Source organism: Prionailurus viverrinus, chromosome F1, assembly GCF_022837055.1.
Source record: "Prionailurus viverrinus isolate Anna chromosome F1, UM_Priviv_1.0, whole genome shotgun sequence".
NCBI classification, from domain to species: domain Eukaryota; kingdom Metazoa; phylum Chordata; class Mammalia; order Carnivora; family Felidae; genus Prionailurus; species Prionailurus viverrinus.
Window position 1 is genome coordinate 17,662,416 of NC_062577.1, and position 12,116 is coordinate 17,674,531.

General features: G+C 38.2%; 1 protein-coding gene across 4 annotated transcripts in view; it reads left to right on the plus strand.

Annotated features, from left to right (window-relative positions):
• Positions 1 to 12,116, plus strand: part of RASAL2 (RAS protein activator like 2) — a 355,403-nt gene that overhangs the window by 321,486 nt on the left and 21,801 nt on the right. For all 4 annotated transcript variants that reach the window (XM_047840334.1, XM_047840335.1, XM_047840332.1 and 1 more), the window contains exons 9-12: positions 190 to 334; positions 8,233 to 8,377; positions 9,046 to 9,282; positions 10,919 to 11,120. In XM_047840334.1, the coding sequence (XP_047696290.1) occupies positions 190 to 334; positions 8,233 to 8,377; positions 9,046 to 9,282; positions 10,919 to 11,120 (729 nt within the window). The remainder of the gene's footprint in view (positions 1 to 189; positions 335 to 8,232; positions 8,378 to 9,045; positions 9,283 to 10,918; positions 11,121 to 12,116) is intronic.

A 12,116-nucleotide genomic window follows, 5' to 3' on the forward strand; every position in this document is an offset into this window, starting at 1 on the left:
GAAGGAACTTTAAACTTAGAGCTGGTGGTACCTAAGCTTTTATCCTGGCTAACTTTTTTTCTTACAAATGAATCAGGCACCTTTAGTGTTAAAGCAGCATTTCCAGGATGTCTTATTATTTCATCGGTTTCTTCTAACATATATTATTTATTCGGTTGCTTTGTGCCTGACTGAACATTATTCCACCAGGATTTTCTGACCGACTTGGTGATGTCTGAGGTGGATCGCTGTGGAGAGCATGATGTCTTGATCTTCAGAGAGAACACCATTGCCACCAAATCCATTGAGGAATACCTCAAGTTGGTGGGACAACAGTATCTTCATGACGCATTGGGTATGGAGAAGCAAAACATTGCTTTCTTTGCCTTTCAATTTTGTTTTTTCACCCTCATAGGACAAACAGATTGAACTCAAATTCAGCAGGTTACTAAATCCTAGCTGACTAGAGTGTTAAAGTTTGAGTTTCAGCTGTAAGCCTTTGCACTACTCACCAGTAGTACTGGTTTATTGCACGTTGGTTTATTACAATAAATGTACAGAAAGAGAAAGCCCATCAGTATATGCTGCTACTCCCAGGCGCTCAAGTTCCTGATGCTGAGATACACACTATGAGTAATGTCACTACTAGATCTGGGGGCACCCGTTTCCCCCAAAGTGCTGGTTATTTACATTATGATATAAATAGGTTATGTAATTCTTGAAAGTGTTAACATTTGTTATCATGCATTGAAAGTGAAAAAACTCTTACCAGTTCCCACAGCTCCCAAGTTTTGCCTTCAAGATCTCCAGAATTTTTAACAATTACTAAATTTTGCCCAGTCAGTAGTTCTTGCTGACTAGGCTACTCACCTAGAATTCCAGATCTGGTCTTGAAATTCACGCAGTTAACCTCTAGAGTAAGGCACTGGGCTGGGTGATATACATCATGATAAGGCAGATGTGAGTTTCTTGAAGAACAATTTCTTTTATCTCCATATCTCCAGTACTTCCCACAGAATGTAGAGCAGTACCATCGTACGGAAACATAATGTGAGTTGTATGTAATTTAAATTTCTTAGTGGTCACAGTGTTTTTAAAAGGGTAAGGAGAAACAGGCAAAATTAATTTTATTGATATTATAGTTAACCCATTATATCCAAATACTATTTAGCAAGCTATCAAAATAAAAGTTATTAGTGAGGTAGTTTACTTTTTTTTCATACTAGTTCTTCAAACTTTAGTGTGTATTTTGCATTTATTACACATTCCAGTTTGCACTAGCCACATTTCAAGTGCTCAGTAGTCACATGTGATTATGAAGGTTAGACAGTTATGTTGAATGAATGGATAGATTTTTGCCCTCAAGGATTTTATAAGATAGGGAGATAAGAAAGATAAGGATATCCCTGTAGCCAAAGAGAGAGAGAGAGTGCAAGAGAGCCTGTGCTTTTTCAAAGTATTAAAGAAATTATTGTAGCTGATGGGATTATGGAATTTCCCATGTAAGATACATAAACAATGTGTGTGTAGCTTGAAAGGCAGAAAGGTTAAATAAAAACAGATATTGGACAAGGGAAGTGGTAGGGATTGGCATAGGGAAAGAACCATACTGATAAAAAGGCATAGCAGTGTGAGAGAGCCAGGCACGTATGAAATAAAACCAATTAGCTAAAAAATGAAATGAAAAAGACAAGTCAACAACAACAAAGAAGAAAAACATTTAGAACCAAATTGTTGAGAGCGTTGAATGCCAAGCTGAGGGGTTTAGATTTTAACAGTAATCACTGGTGAGCCAACTGCAGGTTTTGAGCAGGCAGTTTTCAATAGAATCAGTTTAACAAAGTGATTAAAATGGGTTGGTGAAGAAAGCAACTGAAAACAGAGACCAGTGAAGAAGCCATTGTAAGAAGGAGGGTAAGAAACCAAGAGCCTCTGGTTGATGTGATCACCAAGAGTAAGAGGTAAGGTGGATCTGAGAAATATTCAAGAAGTTGAGCTGATGGGACCTGGCAACTTCAATTTGTGAGAATATGCCAGGGTTGGGGGTGGAGACCAGTTATTACAATGAATATTGGGCCTTGGTTACGAGAAGGATGATGAGGTTCTCAACAGAGGTAAAGAACACAGAAGTAGTAGGCTTGAAAGATGGAAAATGATATTTCCACTTCATGGGTATTCAATTTGAAGTTCTAATAGGAAATCCCAGGGGTTCTAGGTAAGAAATCTCAAGACATTTGCCTAGGTGTCTCCTGGAAATTTAGGACCGAGTTACCCATGTGGAGGGATAAATGAAGCTACAAGATTACAAGAGCAGAAAGAGACTGGGCCAGAGACAGGTCTTACAGTGCACCTACGCTTGTGATATAGATGGAAGGAAGAGGAGGAATCAGGAAAGTGATCACAAAGAAAAAGCATGCGTGCGCACATGCACACAAAGCAGGAAAACCAGGAAAATCCTGAGTCCTAGACACCAAAAGAAATGAAAGCAGCAACATCCTCAAGAGATTGAGGAAGGTAGAGGTTAAGAAAGAAAAAATGGCTATTGCATTCGGTAACTTCACTAGTGGTGGCTGGGACTGCCATCAGGAGGACAGGAACTGGGTTGTACAGGGTAAATGTGAATGACTGCTCAAGAAATAGGACCACTGTGCTTACAAGAAGTAGACTCACTATAGTAGCCATTAGTTCCTACTCTGCAGAAGTAAATTATTTCTCTTCCTGCGTCCTGTCTTCGTATTCTTTTCTCTAAGTTATGTGCTTTAGTTTAAGATCTAGTGGGAATTTACAAGAATAGTGAATATGTATTTTCATTGATACAAAAGTTACAGAGATTCATAGTCTCACATAAAGAGCTTTTTACAGTCATATCAGAAAGTATATCTCATGGCTTCCTTCAGTGATTTGTATTGCCTTCTAAAAGGCAATGATGAAGCATCTCAACCATACGTAGTCTCCATTATATGGACATAGGGGTAAATTATGTGTAGACCACCTACCTCTTAAAAATCAAATATCTACATTCTGCCATTCAGTGTGCTATACAGGATTTCCAAATAAATAATTTCCAAAGTGAAAAGTAGATGCAAGTACTTTGATAGGACTGTGAATAATTAGTTGATGGGCTAAATGAGACATGAAAATTCAGTGAGCATGGGAACAAATTCACATAACCCAACAAAGATCTCTTCCAAGAGCAAGGACCAGGGTAGTGAAAATAGCTGCCGCTTCCAAGCACGTAAACAAAATTAATTGGTAAGCTTCTTCAGGGCAGAGATTCTCCTGTCTTCTTCCCACTTAACTGCCCACAGTTCTAGTTAGCCTTTATATCTTAGACTCTCAATGGCTGATTTTTCTGCTATATTTTACTTTTATAACAGAAACTGCCTTTTGAAAACAACTTACAGAGTATCTGTCTTGGAGCCAGTGTAAATTCAGACTTATTTTATATGGTTTGACATAGTAATAAGTGAATTTTCAAATAGTAATCCCGAAGAACTGCAAAATTTTCAGTTACCTTATAAAGATTGAATTATTTTTGTCATACAAGACTGTACTTACTATGGCAGGAGCCTCTAATCCTTCAGTAAGTATCAAAGAAAAAGGCTTCACAGTGAAGTCTCCGTAAACCAAAAAATTAAATTAATAAGGACGGCTGAGCACTCAGAATAATTAAAGTTCAGTTATATTTCATACACTTTGGGCAAAAAAATAGATGTTCTTTCCAGACTGCCTGAAGAATTCTCAGAAAACTTAGTTAAAAGTTACCAGTCATATTATACAATATGTATTTATCTTGATTAAGGCATTATTATGTACTGCACAGACATAACTGAGGTGGCTCAGTTAGACTTGACTTAAAGCTTCCACCTGTTAACACCTTTTACCTTTCTGACTAAAATCAGATTGCACGTTGATACCCTGTGACACACAGAAATACCATCTATGAGATACAGAAAAGCCCCTGATTTCCACCCTTGGTGACAGAGGCAAATTTTATTTTAGCAATGATATGGCCATACCTACTGACTTATTTATACACAATTTGGATGCTAGATAGTAATGAGTTAATGATTTACATAGAAAACACGCCATAGAACGTTCTAGGTACAAAGTCACATTTAAACAATATAGTAAGCACCCCTTTGGCTCTGATCTTTTTCAAAGACAAGTGAGCAAATGCAAATGGATTACTGAATCTATCTCAATAATTTTTGATCAGGTAAGCAGCTTCTAGGTGCAAATCTATAAAAGGTTTGCCTTTCAGTGTGGTGTTTTCCACATTATCAGACAGGTTATAGTTTCAAAGGTGAAAATAATTCTCTCAGTTTGGGAGGACTTTAAATATATCATAATCAGGTAAAAAAATCTTTAGACAATTGATTTATATAAATTTTGTTTTAAGTTTATTTACTTTGAGAGAGACAGAGACAGCACAAGCAGGGGAGGGGCAGAGACAGAGGAGAGAGAAACCCAAGCAGGCTCCGTGATGTGAGCTTAGGGCCCGATGTGGGGCTCGAACTCATGAAATGTGAGATCATGACCTGAGCTGAAACTGAGGATCAGACGCTCAACCAACTGAGCCACCCAGGCACCCCTAGACAACTGATTTACTTCTGGACCCTTGTATTATTTATTTGGCTCTTGGAGAGTAAAAAATAATTCTTAAAGTTTATCAATGATTCATTAATATTAGTATTGTTTCCCTAAACTAGATATAGCCTTAAAGAACTCACTAAACAGAATATTAATGGTATACATTTAGAGGTGTGCCAACTTTTATGCGGAATATTTGACATTGATGACTTAGTTTTAAATTTAGCTGCTCTTTTTTAATATAATTTATTGTCAGCTTGGCTAACATACAGTGTATATAGTGTGCTCTTGGTTTTGGGGGTAGATTCCCGTGATTCAACACTTACGTAAAACACTCAGTGCTCATCCCAACAAGTGCCCTCTTCAATGCCCATCATCCATTTTCCCCTCTCTCCCACCTCCCAACTGTCAGATTGTTCTCTGTATTTAAGAGTCTCTTATGGCTTGCCTCCCACCCTCTCTGTTTGAAACTATTTTTTTCCCCTTCCCTTCCCCCATGGTCTTCTGTTAAGTTTCTCAAGTTCCACATATGAGTGAAAACATACGATATCTGTCTTTCTCTGACTGACTTACCTCACTTAACATAATACTCTCCAGTTCCATCCATGTTGCTGCAAATGGCAGGATTTCATTCTTTCTCATTGCCAAGTAGTATTCCATTGTACATCTAAACCACGTCATCTTTATCCTTTCATCAGCTGATGGACATTTAGGCTCTTTCCAGAATTTGGCTACTGTTGAAAGCACTGCTGTAAACATTGGGGTACATATGCCCCTATGCATCAGCACTCCTGTATCCTTCAGGTAAATTCCTAGCAGTGCTATTGCTGGGTCATAGGGTAGACCTATTTTCATTTTTTAAGGAACCTCCACACTTTTCCAGAGCGGCTGCACCAGTTTGCATTCCCACCAACAGTGCAAGAGGGTTCCCGTTTCTCCACATCCTCGCCAGCATCTGTTGTTGCCTGAGTTGTTAATGTTAGCCATTCTGACGGGTGTGAGGTGGTATCTCAGTGTGGTTTTGATTTGTATTTCCCTGATGATAAGTGATGTTGGGCATCTTTTCATGTGTCTGTTGGCCATCTAGATGTTTTCTTTAGAAAAGTGTCTATTCGTGTCTTCTGCCCATTTCTTCACTGGATTATTTGTTTTTCGGGTGTTGAGTTTGGTAAATTCTTTATAGATTTTGGATATTAACCCTTTATCCGATATGTCATTTGCAAATATCTTTTCCCATTCCATCGGTTGCCTTTTAGTTTTGTTGATTGTTTCCTTTGCAGTGCAGAAGCTTTTTATCTTGATGAGGTCCCAGTAGTTCATTTTTGCTTTTATTTCCCTTGCCTTTGGAAACATGTCAAGCAAGAAATTGCTGCAGCTGAGGTCAAAGTGGTTGTTGCCTGTTTTCTCCTCTAGTGTTTTGATGGTTTCCTGTCTCACATTTAGCTCTTTCGTCCATTTTGAGTTTATTTTTGTGACTGGTGTAAGAAAGTGGTCTAGTTTCATTCTTCTGCATGTTGCTATCCAGTTCTCCCAGCACCATTTGCTAATGACTGTCTTTTCCCCATTCGATACTCTTTCCTGTTTTGTCAAAAATTAGTTGGCCACCCATTTGTGGGTCCAATTCTGGGTTCTCTATTCCATTGGTCTATGTGTCTGTTTTTGTGCCAATACCATACTGTCTGGATGATTACAGCTTTGTAGTAGAGTAAATTTAGGTGTTCTTTAAATGACGTAAATTGTGTGGAAGCACATGGTATAGGGGACATTTCTCAATGTCACATGTCACATGTCACATACATGTCACATACATGTCACATACATGTCACATGTCACATACAAATCTTGTGAGAATTTATGAATATTTTTGGGTGTTTTCACTTTATGAAAAATTATTTTTAAATTGCATGTCTAGAGCCCCTACTAAGTGCCTTGCACCATATTGGATACTTTTCTATTCATGCATTATTTCTGATCCTTGCCACAGATCTGTAAGGGTGGGAGTTATTGATGCCATTTTATTAATAAGGCAGCTGAAACTCAGACTTTTAGTTAAATAACTTCTCAAGGCTCCCCAGTAATTAAGTGATTTGACCTTAGGTCTGTCTGATTCCAAAGCCTTTACTTTTTCCATCTACTAATTTCCTATTCTCCAAACATTTTCTTCCAAATAATCATTTCCCATCCTCTATTATAGCTACTTTTTAAATCTTCACTTGCCTCACTACTTACCCTTTTGATAGAAAATACTCCTCCTGATGCTACTGCTAATTAATTTTGCAGAAGTTTTTGTTCATGTCCATGAAATCTATTATAACTAGCCTGAACTTTGAATGATATGAGCAGATTTGAAAGGATCTTTGCAAGATCTACTCCTTTGTCCTAAAGACCTGTAAAAACCCAAGAATAAGGGTGTCTGGGTGGCTCAGTCGGTTGAGTGTCAGACTTTGGCTCTGGTCATGATCTTGCAGTTCATGAGTTTGAGCCCCACATCGGGCTCACTGCTGTCAGTGCCAGGCCCTCTTCGGATCCTCTGTCTCCCTCTCCTTTTGCCCCTCCCCTGCTCACACTCTTTCTCTCTCGAAAATAAACAAACATTAAAAAAAACAAGAATACATGCTATCATTTCTGATAAATATTTATTGAACATCTGCAATGCTTTGAGAGCTATTTGGTAGGCTGGAGATTCAAACATGAATAGAAGCTGGACCTGACCTCCAAGGGTATTCATCCTAGAGGTGTGAACATGAGACAGACATGTGAACAAAGAGCACAAAACATTGTGAAACACAGAACACTAGAACATACACAAGGTATGGTGTATAGTGGAGGATAAACAAGTAAGGAAAGGATTTGTTCGTTCAGGGAACGAACAATCTATATCCTATAGAGGATGGGATATATAAACAGTGCTTCTAAGCTTCTATGAAGAAATGTCTGCTACATTTTTTCTACTACGTTGAATGACTATCCCCTTTACAAGAGGTAAGCCTAGAGACCCTTACTCAGATCTATGTTTGACACCAACCAGCATTAGCACTAACACCTTAGGTGGGTATTCAGTCAAGCGTGGGTTCTTTTTTCTTCTAAAATAATAACAACATTATTCATCCTGGTAGAGCAGCCTTATAACAAATAACGAGTTCCTGCTAATTAAATATATTTGTGGAGCACTTGGGTGGCTCAGTCAGACGTTAAGCCTCTGACTTTGGCTCAGGTCATGATCTCGCAGTCCGTGAGTTCGAGCCCCACGTCAGCCTCTGTGCTGACATCAGAGCCTGGATCCTGCTTCAGATTCTGTGTCTCCCTCTCTCTCTGCCCCCCCCCCACCTCAAAAATAAAGAATTTGTGGTTTCAGGTAAAAGATTGAAAGCTGTATCATTGTTGAAAGTATGATCATTATTATTATTTTTATAAATACCACGATGGTGAGGTTAGCGATTGCAGTTTTTCTGCTTCCAAGATGAGGAAGATAAACATCATATGTGGGAGGTGGTAACCCTTGGGGGTCTAAAGCAGCAGCAATCCTTCATGCCCTCCATGTCAGGTCTCAGAAAGAAATTCCCGTTATACATTTTAGGACAGAAATCCTAAATCCTTTTATTCTGTTCAGGAAGACGCTGTTCATAGTTACACTACCTGTCACCTTCTCTCTTCAAACAGGGGAGTTCATCAAAGCTCTGTACGAGTCAGATGAGAACTGTGAGGTGGAGCCCAGCAGGTGTTCCTCTAGTGAACTGATAGAGCATCAGAGCAACCTGAAAATGTGCTGTGAGCTGGCTTTCTGCAAGATCATCAACTCGTACTGGTGAGCAGGTGTCAGTGCCTCAGCCTCTGCTCGTGGAACTTCAGTTTTTCCATGTAAAAGTCATCACAGTGTCAACTGTGGTATCTCCCACCCAGAGAAAGGGCTTAGGGGGAAGATGGAAAGTTTCCCTAATATAGTCCCCTCTGAAGTCCAAACCTCCACTGTAAGCAGAAGCACCTGTGAACTATCTACATAAATATAATATTTCCCCAGAATAGGAGCACCACGTCCTCTAATTCCCAAAGTATTTCAATGCCTTTCTGAAGTGTTTACCAGTGTTAGACAGTTGTGTTAATGATTTTTGATCATTGCTCCAACCCCTGCAATTGGTAAGATTTTGGAAGTTTTGAAGAACGCTCTTTAGAGAGATTATGGTAAGCTCTATTAAACCAGATGGTTCAGTCAGGAGCCTCATGCCATTTTCCTACGTTGCAAAACTAAATTTACACTAATCCCTGAGTTTTATGGCTGTGGGTTTCCAGTCTCCATCTGGGCTTCCGTGAATTTTCCACCAACTCGAAGCCATGAATCAGGAAGAATTCTCTCCACTAGGCTCTCCTCTTAGCCTGGCTCTAGAGCAGGTGTGTTGGGCCAGATGGGATCACTTGTGTCTTCTTGGGTTATGGTACTTTTGTATTTAGAGGTTTTGATCTTTTTTCCTTCCCCAGTGTTTTCCCTCGTGAGTTGAAAGAAGTGTTTGCGTCATGGAAGCAGCAGTGCCTGAACCGTGGCAAGCAGGACATCAGCGAGCGGCTCATCAGTGCCTCGTTATTTCTGCGTTTTCTGTGCCCAGCCATTATGTCTCCCAGTCTTTTCAACCTGATGCAGGAGTATCCTGATGACCGCACGTCTCGGACTCTGACTCTAATTGCCAAGGTCATTCAGAACCTGGCTAACTTTGCCAAGTAGGTGTCACTGCTATAAGCACTTTTAAAAACATTGTTTAAAAAAAATACGTGACACCTAAAATTTGGATGGGGGTGGGGAGCCTCATCACTCGTATTACAAGATTTTCGTTATAGTGGTATTCAACATAGAAGAAAGAAGAAACAGCTTAATATTCACTTTACAGAGGAATGGTTCAGTAACCTATGGTACATGCATTCAGTAGAATATTTGCAGCCACCACAGTGTTCACCAAAAATGTCCAATAATATGGAAAATGATGCAGATACAATTATACTATATGGAAAGTGCTATTCAAAACTTTAGCAAAAAAGAAAAAGGATACTAGAAGATACATATGCTGTTATTCCAGAAATATGTTAATACAAAAACTAAAGTATAAAACGTTAGGAGAAACCATCTGACAAACTCAGTGGTTACATTATCTAAGACAATTGGCCTGGCCCCTTCAAAGAAAAAAGTCAATGTCATGAAAAATTGAAAAGATCGAGAGGGACTATTCTAGATTTTAAAAGACTGCAATGCTTGAATCTTAACTGGATCTGAACTGGGAAAAAAAAAAATCTATAAGTCATTTTGGGGACAATTAAATATGGACTATATATAAGATGATTTAAAAGTTTTAGCGTGATAATAGCATTGGTTTATGTAAGAGATGTTCCTTATTCTGAAGAAATGAGTGCTAATGTATTTAGAGTTTATGTCTGCAACTTAGTTTAAAATGGTTCAGCAAAAAAAAAAAAAAAAAAAGTATGTAGAGAGAAAGTGAAAGCAAACTTGGCAAAATGTTAGCAGTGGGTTAATGTAGAGGAATGGCATATGGTTGTTTGTTGTATATTCTTTCAACTTTTATATAGGTTTAAAATTTTTTAAAAAGGGAGTTAGAAAACCACTGGGGAGGAAATGCACTCACATGTAAACAGCAGCTATGTTTGGGTGGTAGAGTGTGTCCACTCACACTCTTTTCTTGCCACTTTTCATTGTTTCCAAAAAAGACAAGATTCTCTATTAGCAGCGTATTGAAGGAAGAAAGTGGAACTTCAATGAGACAGATTGTTTTCTAGTGTAAATATTGGCTTTTTGGAAGTGTACTATTTTAACTTTGTGTACCCTATATTTACAGCAGCACAGAAATAGACATATTTACCCATATTTGAGCTAATTCTGCTAAAAATTACTTCTAGCTTATTTTGAAAGAAATTTTCTGGGCTGAAGATACCTCGAATTTAGATGGGCAAAGAAGAGAGGTTCTTCTCTAGCAAAAATAAATAGCATGCAGTGCACACAGGCTTGGAGAAGCGGCATATATTCAGGAGACTCTGAAGAAGCTAGCAATATTGAAGGTTTGTACCGATGAGCATGTGGTAGGCAGACGAAGGTTATTTACAGAGAGCTCTAGATACCAGAAAAAAGAGAGTTAGCTTTCGCCAACAGAGACTAGAAGGCTATGCAAAGTATTTGATTGTTACATCAGTATTAGGAAAGTATGTTTTAGCATTTATCACTTAGCAGATTATAAATTAGTCACTTACCTCCCCAAAATAAAAATAAAAAATGTAAAGCTCAGTGTAAAGTCAACTCAGACGTCTCTTTTCCTGAATATGTCCTTTCTCATTTTCTCTCCCTCTACTTCAGATTTGGTAACAAAGAAGAATACATGGCATTCATGAATGATTTTTTAGAACATGAATGGGGTGGAATGAAGCGCTTTCTTTTGGAGATCTCTAATCCGGACACCATCTCGAACACGCCAGGCTTTGATGGTTACATTGATCTGGGCCGAGAGCTTTCAGTTTTGCATTCCTTACTGTGGGAAGTAGTTTCCCAACTTGATAAGGTAAAGTAGGCTGGAAGCATAATGGGAGATGGGAGATAGAGAATGTTAATGTACCTGGATTCTGGAAAGTATCCACAGAGTGACAGCCTTCACGCTTCCTGCTAGTCGAAAACGACCTTTTGTGCTAGAAGTCTGGGAGTAAATAGCTATCAGTTCTGCATCAAATACGTGCCCTCCAAACCAGGAACTTCTAGAAAGCCATGAGATTATTCACATATATTTTTAAGAAATTAGCTGAATTAATGGAGTATATATTTCTATAAATACATACATATATGTATGTAACATTATATATAGCATGTCTAAAACCTTGCCTGGAAACTAACATCAAATATTGCCATACGCAGGTTTATTCGTGTATAAGCAGGATGAGATAAAACCTCATAATAATCCTAACAAAAGTGTGGACTTGGGAAAATATTGAGACTATTATGTTTAAGTGGTTTAACTCATGTGATTTTTTTTTTTTATTCTGCAAGTCAGAGGGTTCAATGTAACTATTAGTACTACGGAGTTGCATGGGATCTGAAAATCCCGATGTTTTCTTTCTCTACAGATGTGAATTTTAAAAACAGAAAATACTATTTTTAATCATTTATTTTCTGAGTATAAGCTAAGAATCTTGTTATATACCATATTAGTAACTAAATACATACCATGCCAATCATTTGCTTCCTTCTGGAATTTTTCAAAGAGGAATCAAATTTATAATGGAAAGTAGTCTTAGACTCTGGCTAGGTTTATCACAATAATTATTTATTGATGTTTTTGTTTGCTACAGGTACTTCATAAATAGGTGTGGTGGTATGTTAGAATAACTTCAAAAGCAAAGTTATTTTTTTGTGATAAGAATGTATTTGTTTTCCTCCACTTTCCTATTATCCTTAAAAATGTTGTACCGATAAAATGGGGGAGGGGAGTAAAACCTATTAATAAAGACCACTTTCCTGAGGCAATGTAAATGGTAGGGTGTCCTACCATTTGTAAAATAGTAAA